The sequence below is a fragment of the Oncorhynchus clarkii genome, unplaced genomic scaffold, assembly GCF_045791955.1.
Source record: "Oncorhynchus clarkii lewisi isolate Uvic-CL-2024 unplaced genomic scaffold, UVic_Ocla_1.0 unplaced_contig_11082_pilon_pilon, whole genome shotgun sequence".
NCBI lineage: Eukaryota > Metazoa > Chordata > Actinopteri > Salmoniformes > Salmonidae > Oncorhynchus > Oncorhynchus clarkii.
This window is the reverse complement of record NW_027260899.1, coordinates 180615-207984: the sequence shown is the minus strand read 5'-3', so window position 1 is coordinate 207984 and position 27370 is coordinate 180615. Positions and strand designations below refer to the sequence as shown.

The following is a 27370-nucleotide window of genomic DNA, read 5'->3' as shown; positions in this document are numbered from 1 at the left end:
CATAATGAAGAGGGACAGACAGGACCAACAGAATGTAGAGGGACAGACAGGACCAACAGAATGTAGAGAGACAGACAGGACCAACGTAATGTAGAGGGACAGACAGGACCAACGTAATGTAGAGGGACAGACAGGACCAACAGAATGTAGAGGGACAGACAGGACCAACAGAATGTAGAGGGACAGACAGGACCAACATAATGTAGAGGGACAGACAGGACCAACAGAATGTAGAGGGTCAGACAGGACCAACGTAATGAAGAGGAACAGACCAGAGGATTAGGGCCTATAACTGGGCAGCAGACAGTGGGTGGGGAGAGAAGGGGCAGACAGGGTAGTGATCCACCACTTCCTAGCTACCTTAAAGAGAGGACACCATCTACTCAGGGGTAGGATGCAACTCCCTTGACATGCAGAATTCCAAATGGACTCCTATAGCCCCAGTCCCAGCCCCCAGTCCCAGCCCCCAGCCCCTCCCAGCCGCAGCCCCAGACCCAGTCCCTCCCAGTCCCAGTCCCCAGTCCCCAGTCCAAGCCCCAGTCCCCAGCCCCCAGTCCCAGCCCCCAGTCCCATCCCCCAGTCCCAGTCCCCAGCCCCCAGTCCCCAGTCCAGTCCCCAGTCCCCAGCCCCAGTCCCCAGTCCCCAGCCCCCAGTCCCAGCCAACAGAAGAGTCCTGTCCAGGGGGTGAACTTGTACACCAAGCTGCCTCACGTTACAAAAACAAGACAGGCTCCTGCCCTATGGACCGTTGAGGCTCAGACTAAAGCTTAGTTACTTACTACTGACTAACACGACCATATGGGTTTACAGCATGTGTCCACCCACGCCCCCTCCTCTTCACTCACCTCTTAATGGCCTAACTGGCCTGGGCCAATCCTCCACGTCTCCCTATTAGACCTGCCCAGCCTACCAAGAACAGATAAACTGGCCTGGACCAATCCTCCAGGTCTCCCTATTAGACCTGTCCAGCCTACCAAGAACAGATCAACTGGCCTGGGCCAATCCTCCACGTCTCCCTATTAGACCTGCCCAGCCTACCAAGAACAGATCAACTGGCCTGGGCCAATCCTCCAGGTCTCCCTATTGGACCTGCCCAGCCTACCAAGAACAGATCAACTGGCCTGGGCCAATCCTCCAGGTCTCCCTATTAGACCTGCCCAGCCTACCAAGAACAGATAAACTGGCCTGGGCCAATCCTCCAGGTCTCCCTATTGGACCTGCCCAGCCTACCAAGAACAGATCAACTGGCCTGGGCCAATCCTCCAGGTCTCCCTATTAGACCTGCCCAGCCTACCAAGAACAGATAAACTGGCCTGGGCCAATCCTCCAGGTCTCCCTATTAGACCTGCCCAGCCTACCAAGAACAGATAAACTGGCCTGGACCAATCCTCCAGATCTCCCTATTAGACCTGCCCAGCCTACCAAGAACAGATAAACTGGCCTGGACCAATCCTCCAGGTCTCCCTATTAGACCTGCCCAGCCTACCAAGAACAGATAAACTGGCCTGGGCCAATCCTCCAGGTCTCCCTATTAGACCTGCCCAGCCTACCAAGAACAGATAAACTGGCCTGGACCAATCCTCCAGGTCTCCCTATTAGACCTGCCCAGCCTACCAAGAACAGATCAACTGGCCTGGGCCAATCCTCCAGGTCTCCCTATTAGGCCTGCCCAGCCTACCAAGAACAGATCAACTGGCCTGGGCCAATCCTCCAGGTCTCCCTATTAGACCTACCAGGAACAGATAAACTGGCATGGGGTGAAGGGGGGGGTCAGAGACCAGCCAGTCAGAGGAGGAGCTAGACCCCCCTGACCCACCAACCCACTGCAGAGGGCAGACTCCTTCATGGGTTATTATCCCACTGCAGAGGGCAGACTCCTTCATGGGTTATTATCCCACTGCAGAGGGCAGACTCCTTCATGGATCATTATCCCACTGCAGAGGGCAGACTCCTTCATGGGTTATTATCCCGCTGCAGAGGGCAGACTCCTTCATGGGTTATTATCCCACTGCAGAGGGCAGACTCCTTCATGGGTTATTATCCCACTGCAGAGGGCAGACTCCTCATGGATTATTATCCCACTGCAGAGGGCAGACTCCTCATGGATTATTATCCCACTGCAGAGGGCAGACTCCTCATGGGTTATTATCCCACTGCAGAGGGCAGACTACTTCATGGGTCATTATCCCACTGCAGAGGGCAGACTCCTTCATGGGTTATTATCCCACTGCAGAGGGCAGACTCCTTCATGGGTTATTATCCCACTGCAGAGGGCAGACTCCTCATGGATTATTATCCCACTGCAGAGGGCAGACTCCTCATGGGTTATTATCCCACTGCAGAGGGCAGACTACTTCATGGGTCATTATCCCACTGCAGAGGGCAGACTCCTTCATGGGTTATTATCCCACTGCAGAGGGCAGACTCCTCATGGATTATTATCCCACTGCAGAGGGCAGACTCCTCATGGGTTATTATCCCACTGCAGAGGGCAGACTCCTTCATGGGTCATTATCCCACTGTAGAGGGCAGACTCCTTCATGGATTAGTATCCCACCAAGTTATCTGGATATATTCAGTGTTGAGGAGACAGTGATAGACTCTTCTGTCAGCTAATGTGTTCTTGTGTCAGTGGTGTGTATTGGGGGTGTTGACAGACCTGACCTACGGTACAAAGTGAGAGATATCTGAGCAAGTTAGGTTCAACTACACTCTGTCCTCTGTGTGATAAGTCCATCTGTACTCGTCTGCTCTCCTAAACCTCTTTAGTAAAACCAAAGAGTGAGCTAACACACACACACACTTCCATTGTCTATCAGATCTTTTATAGTGAACTGTCTATCACTCCACCAGAGGTACACAGTGCTCCATCTCTGCTCTGATTAGGACCCAGCTGTTAATTGTACTGCTGCTCTGCTCTGATTAGGACCCAGGCGTTGATTGTACTGCTGCTCTGCAACACACCTCTCTGTCTGAGTCCCAAACAACACCCTATTCCCTCTAAGCTAAAGTTGTGCACTATGTAGGGAACAGGATACCGTTTGGGAAACATCCTCACTCCTGAGGCTGTGCCAGGGGTTGCAGACCAGATGATAAGACTGGCTGTATGACTGCTACGGTGTCAGGATGAGAAATATCATCTCTTTCTTTAAATGAGACGGCACAAAGAAGACTGGTGACTGGCTGCCTAGACCTGGAGAGGAGAGGGAGAGGAGTGGGAGGAGAGGAGAGGAGAGAGTGAGAGCAGGAGGCTGGTGACTGGCTGCCTAGACCTGGAGAGGAGAGGGAGAGGAGTGGAAGGAGAGGAGAGGGAGAGGAGGGTGACTGGCTGCCTAGACCTGGAGATGAGAGGGAGAGGAGTGGGAGGAGAGGAGAGAGTGAGAGCAGGAGGCTGGTGACTGGCTGCCTAGACCAGGAGAGGAGAGGGAGAGGAGTGGGAGGAGAGGAGAGAGTGAGAGCAGGAGGCTGGTGACTGGCTGCCTAGACCTGGAGAGGAGAGGGAGAGGAGTGGGAGGAGAGGAGAGAGTGAGAGCAGGAGGCTGGTGACTGGCTGCCTAGACCTGTAGAGGAGAGGGAGAGGAGTGGAAGGAGAGGAGAGGGAGAGAGTCAGAGCAGGAGAAAGAGAGAGCGAGGTGAGGAACAGATGACAAACAGAGAAGAGAAGAACAGGCCACAGAACCAGATTAGAGGAGAAGAAGAATAGAACACTCACTGGATAGGGCCTTCTCATAGCTCTTCCCCATGGCAACGAAGTTCCGCAAGCAGGGGTTGAACTGTTCCATGATGGACTGAAAGAGAGAGAAGGGAGGGGAGTTTGTTAGAGGAGAAACAGACAATGACAGTAGAACAAGCAGGCACACTACTAGAGTGCCCATAAATACACACACACACACACAGGCTTGCCCACTTGCTTGCCTACACACGCGTGTGCTTGCCCACACACATAATAAACAATCGTAGGGACACAGCACTTCTCAATTTCTAGAATAACCCTGTTGAATCAATAGTCCACCTACAGTGCTTTTCAACATGTTCTGTTATCAATGACTGTAGCAGGGGAGGAGAGGAATATGGAGGAGAGGGAGGACCATTGATTATGGAGGTGGAATGAGAGAGACTGCAGAGGACTGAAATAATGCCGTGGTCTTTCTGCATAGTGTTACATGGAAAGCCCAGTGGAGGCTGCGAAGAGGAGGACAGCTGGAACGGAGTAAATGGGATGGCATCAAACAAGCGGAATCCCATTCCCCTCATTCATCTCCAGTCATTACAACGAGCCCCTCCTCCCCAAGATGCCAACAACCCCCTGTGATGGAAACAGAGGTGTGTGTGGATAAGGAATAACAATGTCCACTATATATACACAGAATAACATGCCCAGTCTTCTCTCTACAATGACAATGCAACCATTACTACAAACATGGAGCAGGCTTGACATCTCCCATCCACACCTCCTCCTCCCTCCCTCCCTCCCTCTCTCTCATCCTCCTTCCAGGGTTTCTTCCAATTAGTCCAGTCCCAGTCTGACAGGTGTGTAAAGACAGCTACTCCAAGCAGTCCCCCTGCTTCCTCAGTCCCTGTCCATACTGCTGGCAGGTCCATTGTACTGTACCTTACTCTGCTGTACTTCTCCAATTATAATACCCTGCAATGGTACCAATGTGTTCCAGGGTGAAAAATCCTTCAGTATCTGCACACCATAATGTGTAAACCACTACAGTTTGGCAAGTCATTTGTGATTCCCTACATCCGTGTAGCCTGTTAAACCAAGGTCAGTGCAGTTGCTCTTCAGGTCCACTAACTCCCTCCCTGAACACTGATTGGCTGACACCAGTTCCCTGGGCACTGATTGGCTGACACCAGAGGTCACCTTCCTGGTTCTGCCAAACTTTCTGAACGTTCAGTAAAACTGGGTCTGGGGGGAACGGACTGGAGGAGAGAGACTTATCGGGATGGAGCAAAACAGTGTACAGGGCCAGGAGTGGTGGCTCAGCGTTATCAGCATCTGCAGCAAACAGACACTCACACACACGCAGACAAGTACACACACACACACGCGCGCACACTAGAGATCGACCGATTAATCGGTATGGCCGATTAATTAGGGCCGATTTCAAGTTTTCATAACAATCGGAAATCTGTATTTTTGGGCGCCTGATTTTTTTGTATACCTTTATTTAACTAGGCAAGTCAGTTAAGAACACATTCTTATTTTCAATGACAGCCTAGGAACAGAGGGTTGACTGCCTTGTTCAGGGACAGAATGACAGATTTTCACCTTGTCAGCTCAGGGGATCCAATCATGCAACCTTACAGTTAACTCGTCCAACGCAATAACGACCTGCCTCTCTCGTTGCACTCCACAAGGAGACTGACTGCCTGTTGCGCGAATGCAGTAAACCAAGGTAAGTTGCTAGCTGGCATTAAACTTATCTTATAAAAAACAATCAATCATAATCACTAGTTAACTACACATGGTTGATGATATTACTAGATATTATCTAGCGTGCCTTGAGTTGCATATAATCTGACTAAGCATACAAGTATCTAAGTATCTGACTGAGCGGTGGTAGGCAGAAGCAGGCGTGTAAACATTCATTCAAACAGCGTTTTGCCAGCAGCTCTTCGTTGTGTGTCAAGCATTGCGCTGTTTATGACTTCAAGCATATCAACTCCCGAGATGAGGCTCATGTAACCGAAGTGAAATGGCTAGCTAGGTAGCGCGCGCTAATAGCGTTTCAAACGTCACTCGCTCTGAGCCTTCTAGTAGTTGTTCCCCTTGCTCTGCATGGGTAACGCTGCTTCGATGATGGCTGTTGTTGTTGTGTTGCTGGTTCGAGCCCAGGGAGGAGCGAGCGAGGAGAGGGACGGAAGCTATACTGTTACACTGGCAATACTAAAGTGCCTATAAGAACATCCAAAGGTATATGAAATACAAATGGTATAGAGAGAAATAGTCCTAAAATTCCTATAATAACTACAACCTAAAACTTCTTACCTGGGAATATTGAAGACTCATGTTAAAAGGAACCACCAGCTTTCATATGTTCTCATGTTCTGAGCAAGGAACTTAAACGTTAGCTTTCTTACATGGCACATATTGCACTTTTACTTTCTTCTCCAACACTTTGTTTTTGCATTATTTGAACCAAATTGAACATGTTTCATTATTTACTTGAGGCTAAATTGATTTTATTGATGTATTATATTAAGTTAAAATAAGTGTTCATTCAGTATTGTTGTAATTGTCATTATTACAAATAAATAAATTGGCCGATTAATCGGTATCTGCTTTTTTGGTCCTCCAATAATTGTTATCGGTGTTGAAAAATCATAATCGGTCGACCTCTAACACACAGGCGCACACACACACAGGCAGGCGCACACACATGCACACAGACAGAGAGCGTCAGAGTGAGTATCAATCTAACTGATTTTATAATGCCCTTTTTCACAAAGTGCTTATACAGAACACATGAAGTAGAATAGATAGGAAGATAACTACTGCTGCTGCTGAAACACAGCCCTGCCTGAGAGCACTAGATCTAACAGTACGGCAAACAGACATCTTCACAGGCAGATGAAGGTTGATGTATTCAATGAAAAGGAGAGCCAGAGGCAGGCTTAGGTGGGTTCCATGCAGAAAACAGATGTTCAGGAAAGAGAGTGGGGACCATCTTACAGGGAATGATCATCGTCTCAGGTAGACCGAGACATCGAGATGTTACAGTAAGGTGAAGGATCCTCCTCACAGGGAGATCAAGGTTGATACTCTATATTGTTATTCCATGCAAGCAGGAATAATGCTGCAGGTAGAACACAGATGGAATTATAACGCTGCAGGTAGAACACAGATGGAATTATAACGCTGCAGGTAGAACACAGATGGAATTATAACGCTGCAGGTAGAACACACAGACGAAATTATAACGCTGCAGGTAGAACACACAGACGGAATTATAACGCTGCAGGTAGAACACACAGACGGAATTATAACGCTGCAGGTAGAACACACAGACGGAATTATAACGCTGCAGGTAGAACACACAGACGGAATTATAACGCTGCAGGTAGAACACTCAGATGAAATTATAACGCTGCAGGTAGAACACAGATGGAATTATAACGCTGCAGGTAGAACACAGATGGAATTATAACGCTGCAGGTAGAACACAGATGGAATTATAACGCTGCAGGTAGAACACAGATGGAATTGTAATGCTGCAGGTAGAACACAGATGGAATTGTAATGCTGCAGGTAGAACACAGATGGAATTGTAATGCTGCAGATAGAACACAGATGGAATTGTAATGCTGCAGGTAGAACACAGATGGAATTATAATGCTGCAGGTAGAACACAGATGGAATTATAACGCTGCAGGTAGAACACAGATGGAATTATAATACTGCAGGTAGAACACACAGATGGAATTATTATCCTACAGGTAGAACACAGATGGAATTATAATCCTACAGGTAGAACACACAGATGGAATTATAATAATGCAGGCAGAACACAGATGTATCTCTGTTTTATGTCAGAGACACACCATTATACTAATTGGTTTAGAGTCTTACTCAAAGTCCCCGGGGAGCAGAGGTCTACGGAGGTAACCAGCCATAATTCCATCTCTCTGTGTGTAAATGAGACATCTTTACTGTTTAACTATACAGTTGTTGACAATAAGGGGCACACACACAGATGTAATGACATGAAACACAGAGACTAAACTCAGCAAAAAAAGAAAAGTCCCCTTTTCAGGACCCTGTCTTTCAAAGACAATTTGTAAAAATCCAAATAACTTCACAGATCTTCATCCCATGCTTGTTCAATGAACCATAAACAATTAATGAACATGCACCTGTGGAACGGTCATTAAAACACTAACAGCTTACAGACTGTAGGCAATTAAGGTCACAGTTATGAAAACTTAGGACACTAAAGAGGCCTTTCTACTGACTCTGAAAGACACCAAAAGAAAGATGCCCAGGGTCCCTGCTCATCTGTGTGAACGTGCCTTAGGCATGCTGCAAGGAGGCATGAGGACTGCAGATGTGGCCAGGGCAATAAATTGCAATGTCCGTACTATGAGACACCTAAGACAGCGCTACAGGGAGACAGGACGGACAGCTGATCGTCCTCGCAGCGGCAGACCATGTGTAACAACACCTGCACAGGATCGGTACATCCGAACATCACACCTGCGAGACAGGTACAGGATGGCAACAACCACTGCCCGAGTTACATCAGGAATGTAGGAACTCCATCAGTGCTCAGACTGTCCACAATAGGCTGAGAGAGGCTGGACTGAGGACTTGTAGGCCTGTTGTAAGGCAGGTCCTCACTAGACATCACCGGCAACAACGTCACATGGGCACAAACCCACCGTCGCTGGACCAGACAGGACTGGCAAAAAGTGCTCTTCACTGACGAGTCGCGGTTGTGTCTCACCAGGGGTGATGGTCAGATTTGCGTTTATCTGCAAAGGAATGAGCGTTACACAGAGGCCTGTACTCTGGAGCGGGATCGATTTGGAGGTGGAGGGTCCGTCATGGTCTGGGGCGGTGTGTCACAGCATCATCGGACTGAGCTTGTTGTCATTGCAGTCAATCTCAATGCTGTGCGTTACAGGGAAGACATCCTCCTCCCTCATGTGGTACCCTTCCTGCAGGCTCATCCTGACATGACCCTCCAGCATTACAATGCCACCAGCCATACTGTTCGTTCTGTGCATGATTTCCTGCAAGACAGGAATGTCAGTGTTCTGCCATGGCCAGCGAAGAGCCCGGATCTCAATCCCATTGAGCACATCTGGGACCTTTTGGATCGGAGGGTGAGGGCTAAGGCCATTCCCCCAAGAAATGTCCGGGAACTTGCAGGTACCTTGGTGGAAGAGTGGGGTGAAATCTTACAGCAAGAACTGTCAAGTCTGGTGCAGTCCATGAGGAGAAGATGCACTGCAGTGCTTAATGCAGCTGGTGGCCACACCAGATACTGACTATTACTTTTGATTTTGACCCCCGCTTTGTTCAGGAACACATTATTCAATTTATGTTAGTCACATGTCTGTGGAACTTGTTCAGTTTATGTCTCAGTTGTTGAATCTTGTTCATACAAATATTTACACATGTTCAGTTTGCTGAAAATAAATGCAGTTGACAGTGAGAGGACGTTTCTTTTTTTGCTGAGTTTATAATGACATGAAAATAAGTGATTCCAGTACATTGCAACCAGCTGATGAGGACCTGGGGAAATCACCTCACAATCACAACAACATCCTCCAGTCCCTCAAAAATACGTGCCACACAGTTCCCCTCTGAGGAAGATAAACCACAACACTCCCCACAGGGGACCTGCTAATGTTAATTCCTCTGTCCGTCCTCTGTCCGTCCTCTGTCCGTCCTCTGTCCGTCCTCTGTCCTTATGTAAGGCATTGAGAGGAAACCTGACACACAGCTTTGTAAACAGTGGCAGAGTCCACTACAGTCCAGCAGGTCAGCAGCATGCTGGTTCTCAGAGAGACACACACATACTCCCACAGAGACACACACACGCTCCCAGAGAGACACACACATACTCCCACAGAGACACACACACGCTCTCAGAGAGACACACACATACTCCCACAGAGACACACACACGCTCTCAGAGAGACACACACATACTCCCACAGAGACACACACACGCTCTCAGAGAGACACACACATGCTCCCACAGAGACACACACACGCTCTCAGAGAGACACACACATACTCCCACAGAGACACACACACGCTCTCAGAGAGACACACACATACTCCCAGAGAGACACACACATACTCCCACAGAGACACACACACACACTCCCAGAGAGACACACACACGCTCTCAGAGACACACACACGCTCTCAGAGAGACACACACATACTCCCAGAGAGACACACACACGCTCCCAGAGAGACACACACACGCTCCCAGAGAGACACACACACGCTCCCAGAGAGACACACACACATGCTCCCAGAGAGCTCCCACACACACACATGCTCCCAGAGAGACACACACACGCTCCCACAGACACACACACACACATGCTCCCACAGAGACACACACACACATGCTCCCAGAGAGACACACATGCTCCCACAGAGACACACACATGCTCCCACAGAGACACACACATGCTCCCACAGAGACACACACATGCTCCCACAGAGACACACACATGCTCCCACAGAGACACACACATGCTCCCAAAGAGACACACACTTGCTCCCACAGAGACACACACATGCTCTCAGAGAGAAGGCACAGCTGTGGGACACAAAGGGGTAGAGGTGACCCACCCTCCTAGAGAGAAGGCATGGTCTCCCCTACCACCCCGCCTCCCCTACCCACCCGGTCTCCCCAACCACCCGGTCTCCCCAACCACCCGGTCACCCCAACCACCCGGTCACCCCTACCACCCGGTATCCCCTACCACCCGGTCTCCCCTACCACCCGGTCTCCCCTACCACCATTTCCTGCTGTACTGTGTAAAATAATAAAGACATGATTCAGATCTCCTTAAAGAACATCCACTAAAGCGTGCTGCCCTGATTGACAGAGACACAGGTGGTGCACCAACTCCATAAGTACATAGTAAGAGGGTTGAGAATCTCAACATGGCTGTGTGACAGCTGGGGGCTTTGAGAGTGTCTGGGGGTCCAGTCAAACTAGACTCTCTCACAGTTCAGAACAACAACAGTGTTAGTTTACACTATGTATCAGCCTACACTAGATCTGTTGATGTAGCACAACATACCACGCATATTACGTCCATGTAAGAAACACTTTGAAAAGTCTCCCTCTCTCTCACTCCATTCTCTCTCTCCTTGTTGTGTGAGCTAATTGGAAAATGGGGCACTGAGAAGGGCACTGAGAAGAAAGTGTGTATGTCAGGGTTATTCCTGAGTCTACAGAAGCAGGTGATACTGCTCTGTGCTACATCAACATCTCCAATTAAGTCACATACAGGAAGCAAGAGAACACACCCCCCTACAGTAAAGACAGAACACACACCCCCCTACAGTAAAGACAGAACACCCCCCCCCCCCCCTACAGTAAAGACAGAACACCCCCCCCCCTACAGTAAAGACAGAACACCCCCCCCCCCCCCTACAGTAAAGACAGAACACACCCCCTTACAGTAAAGACAGAACACTACAGTAAAGACAGAACACACACCCCCCTACAGTAAAGACAGAACACACACCCCCCTACAGTAAAGACAGAAAACACACACCCCTACAGTAAAGACAGAACACACACCCCCCTACAGTAAAGACAGAACACACCACCCTACAGTAAAGACAGAACACACACCCCCCTACAGTAAAGACAGAACACACCCCCCTACAGTAAAGACAGAACACACACCCCCCTACAGTAAAGACAGAACACACCCCCCTACAGTAAAGACAGAACACACACCCCCCTACAGTAAAGACAGAACACACCCCCCTACAGTAAAGACAGAACACACACCCCCCTACCCACACCCCCCTACAGTAAAGACAGAACACACACCCCCCCCCCCTACAGTAAAGACAGAACACACCACCCTACAGTAAAGACAGAACACACCCCCCCCTACAGTAAAGACAGAACACACCCCCCTACAGTAAAGACATAGAGGAGGAAGAACACCAGAATAGTGTGAAGGAAATCAGGCTACAGTAGGTGATCTCCTTCAAACAAAGACGTCTTGGTACCTCCGGCTCTCCTCCCTCTCCTGGATGATGTGATTAATAGACTAGCCATACGGTTCTCATTATCGCCATGTCCTCTCTGGTCCCCATACATTCCTCTGTGATGACGTAACAGTTCTGCTGTAGTCACTGTATGATGTCTGTTCATCACACACAAAATAAAATCAGTGGTTTGAGGGCTTCTTGTGAACCAGATCAACTACTGTGTATTCGTGTGCACACTGCTGTGTGAGTCAGTCACTTGGATGGGGGGGGGGGGGGGTACATTGTTTTACATGTCAGTTGTGATTGAGGTGATTTCCCCAGGTCCTCATCAGCTGGTTGCAATGTACTGGGATCACTTATTTTAATGTCATTATAAACTCTGTGGGGATGCTGTGATGGTGAATAGAGGGGTGAGTGTGTGTGTGTGTGTGTGTGTGTGTGTGTGTGTGTGTGTGTGTGTGTGTGTGTGTGCGTCCTTGACTGTTGGCTAATGTGTGTGAGAAGACAGGTGTGCAGAGTGGATACAGGAGGATGGAGTCATTAACTACTGATCACAGAGTGGGTGGGTACAGGAGGATGGAGTTATTAACTACTGATCACAGAGTGGGTCAATACAGGAGGATGGAGTCATTAACTACTGATCACAGAGTGGGTCAATACAGGAGGATGGAGTCATTAACTACTGATCACAGAGTGGGTCAATACAGGAGGATGGAGTCATTAACTACTGATCACAGAGTGGGTGGATACAGGAGGATGGAGTCATTAACTACTGATCACAGAGTGGGTGGGTACAGGAGGATGGAGTCATTAACTACTGATCACAGAGTGGGTCAATACAGGAGGATGGAGTCATTAACTACTGATCACAGAGGGGTGAATACAGGAGGATGGAGTCATTAACTACTGATCACAGAGTGGGTCAATACAGGAGGATGGAGTCATTAACTACTGATCACAGAGTGGGTGGATACAGGAGGATGGAGTCATTAACTACTGATCAGAGTGGGTCAATACAGGAGGATGGAGTCATTAACTACTGATCACAGAGTGGGTGGATACAGGAGGATGGAGTCATTAACTACTGATCACAGAGTGGGTCAATACAGGAGGATGGAGTCATTTACTACTGATCACAGAGTGGGTGAATACAGGAGGATGGAGTCATTAACTACTGATCACAGAGTGTGTCAATACAGGAGGATGGAGTCATTAACTACTGATCACAGAGTGGGTCAATACAGGAGGATGGAGTCATTAACTACTGATCACAGAGTGGGTCAATACAGGAGGATGGAGTCATTAACTACTGATCACAGAGTGGGTGGATACAGGAGGATGGAGTCATTAACTACTGATCACAGAGTGGGTCAATACAGGAGGATGGAGTCATTAACTACTGATCACAGAGTGGGTGGATACAGGAGGATGGAGTCATTAACTACTGATCACAGAGTGGGTCAATACAGGAGGATGGAGTAATTTACTACTGATCACAGAGTGGGTGGATACAGGAGGATGGAGTTATTAACTAATGATCACTGAGTGGGTCAATACAGGAGGATGGAGTCATTTACTACTGATCACAGAGTGGGTCAATACAGGAGGATGGAGTCATTAACTACTGATCACAGAGTGGGTCAATACAGGAGGATGGAGTCATTAACTACTGATCACAGAGTGGGTCAATACAGGAGGATGGAGTCATTAACTACTGATCACAGAGTGGGTCAATACAGGAGGATGGAGTTATTAACTACTGATCACAGAGTGGGTCAATACAGGAGGATGGAGTCATTAACTACTGATCACAGAGTGGGTGGATACAGGAGGATGGAGTCATTAACTACTGATCACAGAGTGGGTCAATACAGGAGGATGGAGTTATTAACTACTGATCACAGAGTGGGTGGATACAGGAGGATGGAGTTATTAACTACTGATCACAGAGTGGGTGGATACAGGAGGATGGAGTCATTAACTACTGATCACAGAGTGGGTCAATACAGGAGGATGGAGTCATTAACTACTGATCACAGAGTGGGTCAATACAGGAGGATGGAGTCATTAACTACTGATCACAGAGTGGGTGGATACAGGAGGATGGAGTCATTAACTACTGATCACAGTTAGATGAACGTCCCACAGGTACAAAGAGTCATTTATCTTTAAGAACCTGACCTCATTTTGTCTGGTTCCTTTATATTGGGAGGTATTTTATTTTGACTGGGATGGAAGTGGAACTCATTTATCCTTTCTTATTCTACAAAGAAAATAAAATACCTCTGCTTCCCCCTCCAGCATCATACCTCCTTACAGCATCATTCCCCCCTCCAGCATCATACCTCCTTACAGCATCATTCCCCCCTCCAGCATCATTCCCCCCTCCAGCATCATACCTCCTTACAGCATTTAAAACGTGTGTGTGCGCGTGCGTGTGTTTGTGTGTGTGATAGTCTTTCTTTATTGTTCTCTGAAAAGACAAGGTCTCCCTCCCTGGTTCTCCTTCCAGCCTCCTCTTTCTTACTGAAACATTTGATCTGGCCTGTTCCATTTCTTTCTCATACGTCCTCTGATTGGCTCCTTTAATTTGAGCCCTCTGAGCTGCGATAATGAATTTAACACTCCCAGGGGCTCTCATGTACAGACACACTGACGGGTGACCTCGGAGAGAGGGAGCGCAAAGGCCTATAGAAACTAGCAGCCTGCAGACCTCGATTCAAAACACTGCAATCCTTCAACTACTTTTAACGAGCGTCTGCTCTAGTCTGCCAGGGAGAAAGGATTTGCGGTTTTGGGACTATTCTATTTGTCTATTAAGGATCAGCATCCAGGCAAGCGATAGAGTCAAGTTCTTCATGTTGTTGGCACAAAGAAAACTCATTCTAGAAGCTCAAAAAAAGTCCTAGATTATGAGGAATGTTCCTCTGATATCATAGCAGACTATCTGCATTGTGTCCCGCCACCCACCAGCCCCTCTTCTACGCTACTCTCTGTTCATCATATCTGCAGTCACTTTAACCATATCTACATGTACATACTATCTCAATCAGCCTGACTAACCGGTGTCTGTATGTAGCCTCTCTACTGTATATAGCCTCTACTGCTACTCTGTTCATCATATCTGCATAGTCACTTTAACCATATCTACATGTACATACTATCTCAATCAGCCTGACTAACCGGTGTTAGTCAGGCTGATTAAAAAAAAAGTAGCCTTGCTACTGTATACAGCCTGTCTTTTTACTGTTGTTTTATTTCTTTACCTACCTATTGTTCACCTAATACCTTTTTTGCACTGTTGCACATTTCACTGTGAGGTCCACACTGTTGGTTAGAGGCTGTAAGTCAGCATTTCACTGTGAGGTCTACACTATTGGTTAGAGCCTGTAAGTAAGCATTTCACTGTGAGGTCTACACTGTTGGTTAGAGGCTGTAAGTAAGCATTTCACTGTAAGGTCTACACTGTTGGTTAGAGGCTGTAAGTAAGCATTTCACTGTGAGGTCTACACTGTTGGTTAGAGGCTGTAAGTAAGCATTTCACTGTGAGGTCTACACTATTGGTTAGAGCCTGTAAGTAAGCATTTCACTGTGAGGTCCACACTGTTGGTTAGAGGCTGTAAGTCAGCATTTCACTGTGAGGTCTACACTATTGGTTAGAGCTAAGTCACTTTCACTGTTGGTTAGAGCCTGTAAGTAAGCATTTCACTGTAAGGTCTACACTACTGTGGTTACACTGTTGGTTAGGCTGTAAGTAAGCATTTCACTGTAAGGTCTACACTATTGGTTAGAGGCTGTAAGTCAGCATTTCACTGTGAGGTCTACACTATTGGTTAGAGGCTGTAAGTCAGCATTTCACTGTAAGGTCTACACTGTTGGTTAGAGCCTGTAAGTAAGCATTTCACTGTAAGGTCTACACTATTGGTTAGAGGCTGTAAGTAAACATTTCACTGTAAGGTCTACACTATTGGTTAGAGGCTGTAAGTCAGCATTTCACTGTGAGGTCTACACTATTGGTTAGAGGCTGTAAGTCAGCATTTCACTGTAAGGTCTACACTGTTGGTTAGAGCCTGTAAGTAAGCATTTCACTGTAAGGTCTACACTATTGGTTAGAGGCTGTAAGTAAGCATTTCACTGTAAGGTCTACACTATTGGTTAGAGCCTGTAAGTCAGCATTTCACTGTGAGGTCTACACTATTGGTTAGAGGCTGTAAGTAAGCATTTCACTGTGAGGTCTACACTATTGGTTAGAGGCTGTAAGTCAGCATTTCACTGTGAGGTCTACACTATTGGTTAGAGGCTGTAAGTCAGCATTTCACTGTAAGGTCTACACTGTTGGTTAGAGCCTGTAAGTAAGCATTTCACTGTAAGGTCTACACTATTGGTTAGAGGCTGTAAGTAAGCATTTCACTGTGAGGTCTACACTATTGGTTAGAGGCTGTAAGTAAGCATTTCACTGTGAGGTCTACACTATTGGTTAGAGGCTGTAAGTCAGCATTTCACTGTAAGGTCTACACTGTTGGTTAGAGCCTGTAAGTAAGCATTTCACTGTAAGGTCTAAACTATTGGTTAGAGCCTGTAAGTAAGCATTTCACTGTAAGGTCTACACTATTGGTTAGAGGCTGTAAGTAAGCATTTCACTGTAAGGTCTACACTATTGGTTAGAGGCTGTAAGTAAGCATTTCACTGTGAGGTCTACACTATTGGTTAGAGTCTGTAAGTAAGCATTTCACTGTAAGGTCTACACTATTGGTTAGAGGCTGTAAGTAAGCATTTCACTGTAAGGTCTACACTATTGGTTAGAGGCTGTAAGTAAGCATTTCACTGTAAGGTCTACACTATTGGTTAGAGGCTGTAAGTAAGCATTTCACTGTGAGGTCTACACTATTGGTTAGAGGCTGTAAGTCAGCATTTCACTGTGAGGTCTACACTGTTGGTTAGAGCCTGTAAGTCAGCATTTCACTGTGAGGTCTACACTATTGGTTAGAGGCTGTAAGTAAGCATTTCACTGTGAGGTCTACACTATTGGTTAGAGCCTGTAAGTCAGCATTTCACTGTGAGGTCTACACTATTGGTTAGAGCCTGTAAGTAAGCATTTCACTGTAAGGTCTACACTATTGGTTAGAGCCTGTAAGTAAGCATTTCACTGTGAGGTCTACACTATTGGTTAGAGGCTGTAAGTAAGCATTTCACTGTAAGGTCTACACTATTGGTTAGAGGCTGTAAGTAAGCATTTCACTGTGAGGTCTACACTATTGGTTAGAGTCTGTAAGTAAGCATTTCACTGTAAGGTCTACACTGTTGGTTAGAGCCTGTAAGTAAGCATTTCACTGTAAGGTCTACACTATTGGTTAGAGGCTGTAAGTAAGCATTTCACTGTAAGGTCTACACTATTGGTTAGAGGCTGTAAGTAAGCATTTCACTGTGAGGTCTACACTATTGGTTAGAGGCTGTAAGTCAGTATTTCACTGTGAGGTCTACACTATTGGTTAGAGGCTGTAAGTCAGCATTTCACTGTAAGGTCTACACTGTTGGTTAGAGCCTGTAAGTAAGCATTTCACTGTAAGGTCTACACTATTGGTTAGAGCCTGTAAGTAAGCATTTCACTGTAAGGTCTACACTATTGGTTAGAGGCTGTAAGTAAGCATTTCACTGTAAGGTCTACACTATTGGTTAGAGGCTGTAAGTAAGCATTTCACTGTGAGGTCTACACTATTGGTTAGAGTCTGTAAGTAAGCATTTCACTGTAAGGTCTACACTGTTGGTTAGAGCCTGTAAGTAAGCATTTCACTGTAAGGTCTACACTATTGGTTAGAGGCTGTAAGTAAGCATTTCACTGTAAGGTCTACACTATTGGTTAGAGGCTGTAAGTAAGCATTTCACTGTGAGGTCTACACTGTTGGTTAGAGCCTGTAAGTAAGCATTTCACTGTAAGATCTACACTATTGGTTAGAGGCTGTAAGTCAGCATTTCACTGTGAGGTCTACACTGTTGGTTAGAGCCTGTAAGTCAGCATTTCACTGTGAGGTCTACACTATTGGTTAGAGGCTGTAAGTAAGCATTTCACTGTAAGGTCTACACTATTGGTTAGAGGCTGTAAGTCAGCATTTCACTGTGAGGTCTACACTATTGGTTAGAGGCTGTAAGTCAGCATTTCACTGTAAGGTCTACACTGTTGGTTAGAGCCTGTAAGTAAGCATTTCACTGTAAGGTCTACACTATTGGTTAGAGGCTGTAAGTAAGTAAGGTCTACACTATTGGTTAGAGGCTGTAAGTCAGCATTTCACTGTAGGTCTACACTATTGGTTAGAGGCTGTAAGTCAGCATTTCACTGTAAGGTCTACACTGTTGGTTAGAGCCTGTAAGTAAGCATTTCACTGTAAGGTCTACACTATTGGTTAGAGGCTGTAAGTAAGCATTTCACTGTAAGGTCTACACTATTGGTTAGAGCCTGTAAGTCAGCATTTCACTGTGAGGTCTACACTATTGGTTAGAGGCTGTAAGTAAGCATTTCACTGTGAGGTCTACACTATTGGTTAGAGGCTGTAAGTCAGCATTTCACTGTGAGGTCTACACTATTGGTTAGAGGCTGTAAGTCAGCATTTCACTGTAAGGTCTACACTGTTGGTTAGAGCCTGTAAGTAAGCATTTCACTGTAAGGTCTACACTATTGGTTAGAGGCTGTAAGTAAGCATTTCACTGTGAGGTCTACACTATTGGTTAGAGGCTGTAAGTAAGCATTTCACTGTGAGGTCTACACTATTGGTTAGAGGCTGTAAGTCAGCATTTCACTGTAAGGTCTACACTGTTGGTTAGAGCCTGTAAGTAAGCATTTCACTGTAAGGTCTACACTATTGGTTAGAGGCTGTAAGTAAGAATTTCACTGTAAGGTCTACACTATTGGTTAGAGGCTGTAAGTAAGCATTTCACTGTGAGGTCTACACTATTGGTTAGAGGCTGTAAGTCAGCATTTCACTGTGAGGTCTACACTGTTGGTTAGAGCCTGTAAGTCAGCATTTCACTGTGAGGTCTACACTATTGGTTAGAGGCTGTAAGTAAGCATTTCACTGTGAGGTCTACACTATTGGTTAGAGCCTGTAAGTCAGCATTTCACTGTGAGGTCTACACTATTGGTTAGAGCCTGTAAGTAAGCATTTCACTGTAAGGTCTACACTATTGGTTAGAGCCTGTAAGTAAGCATTTCACTGTGAGGTCTACACTATTGGTTAGAGGCTGTAAGTAAGCATTTCACTGTAAGGTCTACACTATTGGTTAGAGGCTGTAAGTAAGCATTTCACTGTGAGGTCTACACTATTGGTTAGAGTCTGTAAGTAAGCATTTCACTGTAAGGTCTACACTGTTGGTTAGAGCCTGTAAGTAAGCATTTCACTGTGAGGTCTACACTATTGGTTAGAGCCTGTAAGTCAGCATTTCACTGTGAGGTCTACACTATTGGTTAGAGCCTGTAAGTAAGCATTTCACTGTAAGGTCTACACTATTGGTTAGAGCCTGTAAGTAAGCATTTCACTGTGAGGTCTACACTATTGGTTAGAGGCTGTAAGTAAGCATTTCACTGTAAGGTCTACACTATTGGTTAGAGGCTGTAAGTAAGCATTTCACTGTGAGGTCTACACTATTGGTTAGAGTCTGTAAGTAAGCATTTCACTGTAAGGTCTACACTGTTGGTTAGAGCCTGTAAGTAAGCATTTCACTGTAAGGTCTACACTATTGGTTAGAGGCTGTAAGTAAGCATTTCACTGTAAGGTCTACACTATTGGTTAGAGGCTGTAAGTAAGCATTTCACTGTGAGGTCTACACTATTGGTTAGAGGCTGTAAGTCAGTATTTCACTGTGAGGTCTACACTATTGGTTAGAGGCTGTAAGTCAGCATTTCACTGTAAGGTCTACACTGTTGGTTAGAGCCTGTAAGTAAGCATTTCACTGTAAGGTCTACACTATTGGTTAGAGGCTGTAAGTAAGCATTTCACTGTAAGGTCTACACTATTGGTTAGAGGCTGTAAGTAAGCATTTCACTGTGAGGTCTACACTATTGGTTAGAGTCTGTAAGTAAGCATTTCACTGTAAGGTCTACACTGTTGGTTAGAGCCTGTAAGTAAGCATTTCACTGTAAGGTCTACACTATTGGTTAGAGGCTGTAAGTAAGCATTTCACTGTAAGGTCTACACTATTGGTTAGAGGCTGTAAGTAAGCATTTCACTGTGAGGTCTACACTGTTGGTTAGAGCCTGTAAGTAAGCATTTCACTGTAAGATCTACACTATTGGTTAGAGGCTGTAAGTCAGCATTTCACTGTGAGGTCTACACTGTTGGTTAGAGCCTGTAAGTCAGCATTTCACTGTGAGGTCTACACTATTGGTTAGAGCCTGTAAGTAAGCATTTCACTGTGAGGTCTACACTATTGGCTAGAGCCTGTAAGTCAGCATTTCACTGTGAGGTCTACACTATTGGTTAGAGGCTGTAAGTCAGCATTTCACTGTAAGGTCTACACTGTTGGTTAGAGCCTGTAAGTAAGCATTTCACTGTAAGGTCTACACTATTGGTTAGAGCCTGTAAGTAAGCATTTCACTGTAAGGTCTACACTATTGGTTAGAGGCTGTAAGTAAGCATTTCACTGTGAGGTCTACACTATTGGTTAGAGGCTGTAAGTCAGTATTTCACTGTGAGGTCTACACTATTGGTTAGAGGCTGTAAGTCAGCATTTCACTGTAAGGTCTACACTGTTGGTTAGAGCCTGTAAGTAAGCATTTCACTGTAAGGTCTACACTATTGGTTAGAGCCTGTAAGTAAGCATTTCACTGTAAGGTCTACACTATTGGTTAGAGGCTGTAAGTAAGCATTTCACTGTAAGGTCTACACTATTGGTTAGAGGCTGTAAGTAAGCATTTCACTGTGAGGTCTACACTATTGGTTAGAGTCTGTAAGTAAGCATTTCACTGTAAGGTCTACACTGTTGGTTAGAGCCTGTAAGTAAGCATTTCACTGTAAGGTCTACACTATTGGTTAGAGGCTGTAAGTAAGCATTTCACTGTAAGGTCTACACTATTGGTTAGAGGCTGTAAGTAAGCATTTCACTGTGAGGTCTACACTGTTGGTTAGAGCCTGTAAGTAAGCATTTCACTGTAAGATCTACACTATTGGTTAGAGGCTGTAAGTCAGCATTTCACTGTGAGGTCTACACTGTTGGTTAGAGCCTGTAAGTCAGCATTTCACTGTGAGGTCTACACTATTGGTTAGAGCCTGTAAGTAAGCATTTCACTGTGAGGTCTACACTATTGGCTAGAGCCTGTAAGTCAGCATTTCACTGTAAGGTCTACACTATTGGTTAGAGCCTGTAAGTAAGCATTTCACTGTAAGGTCTACACTATTGGTTAGAGGCTGTAAGTAAGCATTTCACTGTGAGGTCTACACTATTGGTTAGAGGCTGTAAGTCAGTATTTCACTGTGAGGTCTACACTATTGGTTAGAGGCTGTAAGTCAGCATTTCACTGTAAGGTCTACACTGTTGGTTAGAGCCTGTAAGTAAGCATTTCACTGTAAGGTCTACACTATTGGTTAGAGCCTGTAAGTAAGCATTTCACTGTAAGGTCTACACTATTGGTTAGAGGCTGTAAGTAAGCATTTCACTGTAAGGTCTACACTATTGGTTAGAGGCTGTAAGTAAGCATTTCACTGTGAGGTCTACACTATTGGTTAGAGTCTGTAAGTAAGCATTTCACTGTAAGGTCTACACTGTTGGTTAGAGCCTGTAAGTAAGCATTTCACTGTAAGGTCTACACTATTGGTTAGAGGCTGTAAGTAAGCATTTCACTGTAAGGTCTACACTATTGGTTAGAGGCTGTAAGTAAGCATTTCACTGTGAGGTCTACACTGTTGGTTAGAGCCTGTAAGTAAGCATTTCACTGTAAGATCTACACTATTGGTTAGAGGCTGTAAGTCAGCATTTCACTGTGAGGTCTACACTGTTGGTTAGAGCCTGTAAGTCAGCATTTCACTGTGAGGTCTACACTATTGGTTAGAGCCTGTAAGTAAGCATTTCACTGTGAGGTATTGGTTAGAGCCTGTAAGTAAGCATTTCACTGTGAGGTCTACACTATTGGCTAGAGCCTGTAAGTCAGCATTTCACTGTGAGGTCTACACTATTGGTTAGAGGCTGTAAGTCAGCATTTCACTGTAAGGTCTACACTGTTGGTTAGAGCCTGTAAGTAAGCATTTCACTGTAAGGTCTACACTATTGGTTAGAGCCTGTAAGTAAGCATTTCACTGTAAGGTCTACACTATTGGTTAGAGGCTGTAAGTAAGCATTTCACTGTAAGGTCTACACTATTGGTTAGAGGCTGTAAGTAAGCATTTCACTGTGAGGTCTACACTAGTGGTTAGAGTCTGTAAGTCAGCATTTCACGATAAGGTTGTTGTATTCGGCACACGTGACAAATAAACTTTGATTTGATGTCTATTGGTCAGTAATAAAGGATGGCACAGGGGAGGACAGAGAGGTCGTTCATCGACCATTTTCTGGCTCTAAGTTGTTGACTACTAGCCTTTAGGGGACTATGGGGAAGATTTTGTTGTGGGGCCCGACCACTTCACATTAAAACATTTTGACAGAGGAAACAAAAACACGTTTTAAAAGTTAATTTCCTGCAATTCTACACATTTTTCCAGAACTTCTGTCATGTTAATATGATATCTGAGTGAGTGACAAACTATCAATGGAGGACCCCTGGAGGTCAGGGCCACATTTTGAAATTACACCTGGTGTATTCGACTATTTTAACTCTCGATAGGATGTTGAGACCTCGACTGAGTTCTTCAAAATAAAAATAGGCCACTTATGTTGCTTGTGTCTGGAGCCGGTCCTGTATTAGTAACTGTTCTGTTATTCCTCCTGTCTGGAGCCGGTCCTGTATTAGTAACTGTTCTGTTATACCTCCTCCTGTCTGGAGCCGGGCCTGTATTAGTAACTGTTCTGTTATACCTCCTGTCTGTGACATGGTATAGGTCCTGCATTAGTAACTGTTCTGTTATACCTCCTCCTGTCTGGAGCCGGGCCTGTATTAGTAACTGTTCTGTTATACCTCCTCCTGTCTGTGACATGGTATAGGTCCTGTATTAGTAACTGTTCTGTTATACCTCCTGCCTGTGACATGGTATAGGTCCTGTATTAGTAACTGTTCTGTTATTCCTCCTCCTGTCTGTGACATGGTATAGGTCCTGTATTAGTAACTGTTCTGTTATTCCTCCTCCTGCCTGTGACATGGTCCTGTATTAGTAACTGGTCTGTTATTCCTCCTCCTGCCTGTGACATGATATAGGTCCTGTATTAGTAACTGTTCTGTTATTCCTCCTCCTGCCTGTGACATGGTCCTGTATTAGTAACTGTTCTGTTATACCTCCTGCCTGTGACATGGTCCTGTATTAGTAACTGGTCTGTTATTCCTCCCCCTGCCTGTGACATGATATAGGTCCTGTATTAGTAACTGTTCTGTTATACCTCCTCCTGTCTGTGACATGGGCCTGTATTAGTAACTGTTCTGTTATTCCTCCTCCTGTCTGTGACATGGTCCTGTATTAGTAACTGTTCTGTTATACCTCCTCCTGCCTGTGACATGATATAGGTCCTGTATTAGTAACTGTTCTGTTATTCCTCCTCCTGCCTGTGACATGATATAGGTCCTGTATTAGTAACTGTTCTGTTATACCTCCTGTCTGTGACATGGTCCTGTATTAGTAACTGTTCTGTTATACTTCCTGTCTGTGACATGGTATAGGTCCTGTATTAGAACTGTTATGTTATTCCTCCTGCCTGTGACATGGTATAGGTCCTGTATTAGTAACTGTTCTGTTATACCTCCTGTCTGTGACATGCCTGTATTAGAACTGTTCTGTTATACCTCCTGTCTGTGACATGGTATAGGTCCTGTATTAGTAACTGTTCTGTTATACCTCCTCCTGCCTGTGACATGATATAGGTCCTGTATTAGTAACTGTTCTGTTATTCCTCCTGCCTGTGACATGGTCCTGTATTAGTAACTGTTCTGTTATACCTCCTCCTGCCTGTGACATGATATAGGTCCTGTATTAGTAACTGTTCTGTTATTCCTCCTCCTGCCTGTGACATGGTCCTGTATTAGTAACTGTTCTGTTATTCCTCCCCCTGCCTGTGACATGATATAGGTCCTATATTAGTAACTGTTCTGTTATACCTCCTCCTGCCTGTGACATGATATAGGTCCTGTATTAGTAACTGTTCTGTTATTCCTCCTCCTGCCTGTGACATGGTCCTGTATTAGTAACTGTTCTGTTATACCTCCTGCCTGTGACATGGTCCTGTGACTGGTCTGTTATGCCTGTGACATGATATAGGTCCTGTATTAGTAACTGTTCTGTTATTCCTCCTCCTGCCTGTGACATGATATAGGTCCTGTATTAGTAACTGTTCTGTTATACCTCCTGTCTGTGACATGGTCCTGTATTAGTAACTGTTCTGTTATACTTCCTGTCTGTGACATGGTATAGGTCCTGTATTAGTAACTGTTATGTTATTCCTCCTGCCTGTGACATGGTATAGGTCCTGTATTAGTAACTGTTCTGTTATACCTCCTGTCTGTGACATGGTCCTGTATTAGTAACTGTTCTGTTATACCTCCTGTCTGTGACATGGTATAGGTCCTGTATTAGTAACTGTTCTGTTATACCTCCTCCTGCCTGTGACATGATATAGGTCCTGTATTAGTAACTGTTCTGTTATTCCTCCTGCCTGTGACATGGTCCTGTATTAGTAACTGTTCTGTTATACCTCCTCCTGCCTGTGACATGATATAGGTCCTGTATTAGTAACTGTTCTGTTATTCCTCCTCCTGCCTGTGACATGGTCCTGTATTAGTAACTGTTCTGTTATTCCTCCCCCTGCCTGTGACATGATATAGGTCCTGTATTAGTAACTGTTCTGTTATACCTCCTCCTGCCTGTGACATGATATAGGTCCTGTATTAGTAACTGTTCTGTTATTCCTCCTCCTGCCTGTGACATGGTCCTGTATTAGTAACTGTTCTGTTATACCTCCTCCTGTCTGGAGCCGGGCCTGTATTAGTAACTGTTCTGTTATACCTCCTCCTGTCTGTGACATGGTATAGGTCCTGTATTAGTAACTGTTCTGTTATACCTCCTCCTGTCTGTGACATGGGCCTGTATTAGTAACTGTTCTGTTATTCCTCCTCCTGTCTGTGACATGGTCCTGTATTAGTAAATGTTCTGTTATACCTCCTGCCTGTGACATGGTATAGGTCCTGTATTAGTAACTGTTCTGTTATACCTCCTCCTGCCTGTGACATGATATAGGTCCTGTATTAGTAACTGTTCTGTTATTCCTCCTCCTGCCTGTGACATGGTCCTGTATTAGTAACTGTTCTGTTGTTCCTCCTCCTGCCTGTGACATGATATAGGTCCTGTATTAGTAACTGTTCTGTTATTCCTCCTCCTGCCTGACACATTATTCAGTCAGATACTGCTGTTCCATGTCCTAGATGTTTGGGGTGGACAGGCTTGGTGAGCAGGGAGGCAGACAGCAGCTCAGTGTTGGGAGTGGACAGGCTTGGTGAGCAGGGAGGCAGACAGCAGCTCAGTGTTGGGAGTGAACAGGCTTGGTGAGCAGGGAGGCAGACAGCAGCTCAGTGTTGGGAGTGAACAGGCTTGGTGAGCAGGGAGGCAGACAGCAGCTCAGTGTTGGAAGTGAACAGGCTTGGTGAGCAGGGAGGCAGACAGCAGCTCAGTGTTGGGAGTGGACAGGCTTGGTGAGCAGGGAGGCAGACAGCAGCTCAGTGTTGGGAGTGAACAGGCTTGGTGAGCAGGGAGGCAGACAGCAGCTCAGTGTTGGGAGTGAACAGGCTTGGTGAGCAGGGAGGCAGAGCAGCTGTAGTGAACAGGCTTGGTGAGCAGGGAGGCAGATAGAGAGAGAGAGAGAGAGACAGCAACTAAAGGCCTGCAGACTCATATCATCTCCATCACCAACATCTGCGCATTTCTATGTTTTGTAGTAAGAAAGATAAAGGAAGACGAGTGTTTCCAATGACATGATCAACCAATTAGTAGACAGTTAGTAGACAATGCCTCTTCATAATTGGTTAAAATTCCGATTCCGACTTTTTGACCATTAGTACAGAGATGTCTCATGCAGCCATCTGGCTAGACTCCGGCAGGTAGTCTGAGATAGAGATCTCTCTCTCTCATAGTAATCTATTAGCTAGAGGCTCAGGTAGTGAGAATGAAGCCTCTCTCCTGCCATAAACAGCCCTCCTCAACATCCTCCCTCTGTCAGGCTGCAGTACCAACACTCACTACCAGATGATCGTTGGCTAGAGGGGGACGGCTGTGTGATCTCCTGTTTATGGAGTACTACTAACCCTTCACACACACACACACACACACACACACACACACACACACACACACACACACACACACACACACACACACCTCCTGGAACAACCACAGTGCTCAGTTAGAAAGCAACAACAAAGCGCTGGTTGGTTTCTATGGCAACAGTGATCTGGACAGTAAGGGCTGCTGCTTAATGGGCTCCAGTTGGTCCCTAATTCACTCTCTCTGAGCTGCTAACTGTTACCAACTGAAGACATTCAGAAATTAGTTTTTTTTGTTCAAAACATCCCTCTCTGGAAAACAGAATGCGTCCCAAATCGCACCCTATTCCCTATGTAGGGTTCTGGTCAAAAGTAGGGTATTAGTGTGCCCTTTGGCACAGCCAGACCTGTTATAGCAGGTGAAAGCTAGCCTCTGCAGAGTCTCCAACAGCCAGACCTGTTATAGCAGGTGAAAGCTAGCCTCTGCAGAGTCTCCAACAGCCAGACCTGTTATAGCAGGTGAAAGCTAGCCTCTGCAGAGTCTCCAACAGCCAGACCTGTTATAGCAGGTGAAAGCTAGCCTCTGCAGAGTCTCCAACAGCCAGACCTGTTATAGCAGGTGAAAGCTAGCCTCTGCAGAGTCTCCAACAGCCAGACCTGTTATAGCAGGTGAAAGCTAGCCTCTGCAGAGTCTCCAACAGCCAGACCTGTTATAGCAGGTGAAAGCTAGCCTCTGCAGAGTCTCCAACAGCCAGACATGTTATAGCAGGTGAAAGCTAGCCTCTGCAGAGTCTCCAACAGCCAGACCTGTTATAGCAGGTGAAAGCTAGCCTCTGCAGAGTCTCCAACAGCCAGACATGTTATAGCACGTGAAAGCTAGCCTCTGCAGAGTCTCCAACAGCCAGACCTGTTATAGCAGGTGAAAGCTAGCCTCTGCAGAGTCTCCAACAGCCAGACCTGTTATAGCAGGTGAAAGCTAGCCTCTGCAGGGTCTCCAACAGCCAGACATGTTATAGCAGGTGAAAGCTAGCCTCTGCAGAGTCTCCAACAGCCAGACATGTTATAGCAGGTGAAAGCTAGCCTCTGCAGAGTCTCCAACAGCCAGACCTGTTATAGCAGGTGAAAGCTAGCCTCTGCAGAGTCTCCAACAGCCAGACCTGTTATAGCAGGTGAAAGCTAGCCTCTGCAGGGTCTCCAACAGCCAGACATGTTATAGCAGGTGAAAGCTAGCCTCTGCAGAGTCTCCAACAGCCAGACATGTTATAGCAGGTGAAAGC

At 45.9% G+C, this 27370-nt stretch overlaps 1 protein-coding gene across 5 annotated transcripts in view; it reads right to left on the bottom strand.

Moving 5' to 3' along the window:
* Positions 1-27370, bottom strand: part of LOC139402151 (BAR/IMD domain-containing adapter protein 2-like) — a 143648-nt gene that overhangs the window by 95152 nt on the left and 21126 nt on the right. For all 5 annotated transcript variants that reach the window (XR_011633235.1, XM_071146236.1, XM_071146234.1 and 2 more), the window contains exon 2: positions 3713-3788. Coding sequence is in view for 4 of the 5 variants with exons in the window: in XM_071146236.1 (XP_071002337.1) it covers positions 3713-3788 (76 nt within the window). In the remaining variant the exon portion in view is untranslated. The remainder of the gene's footprint in view (positions 1-3712; positions 3789-27370) is intronic.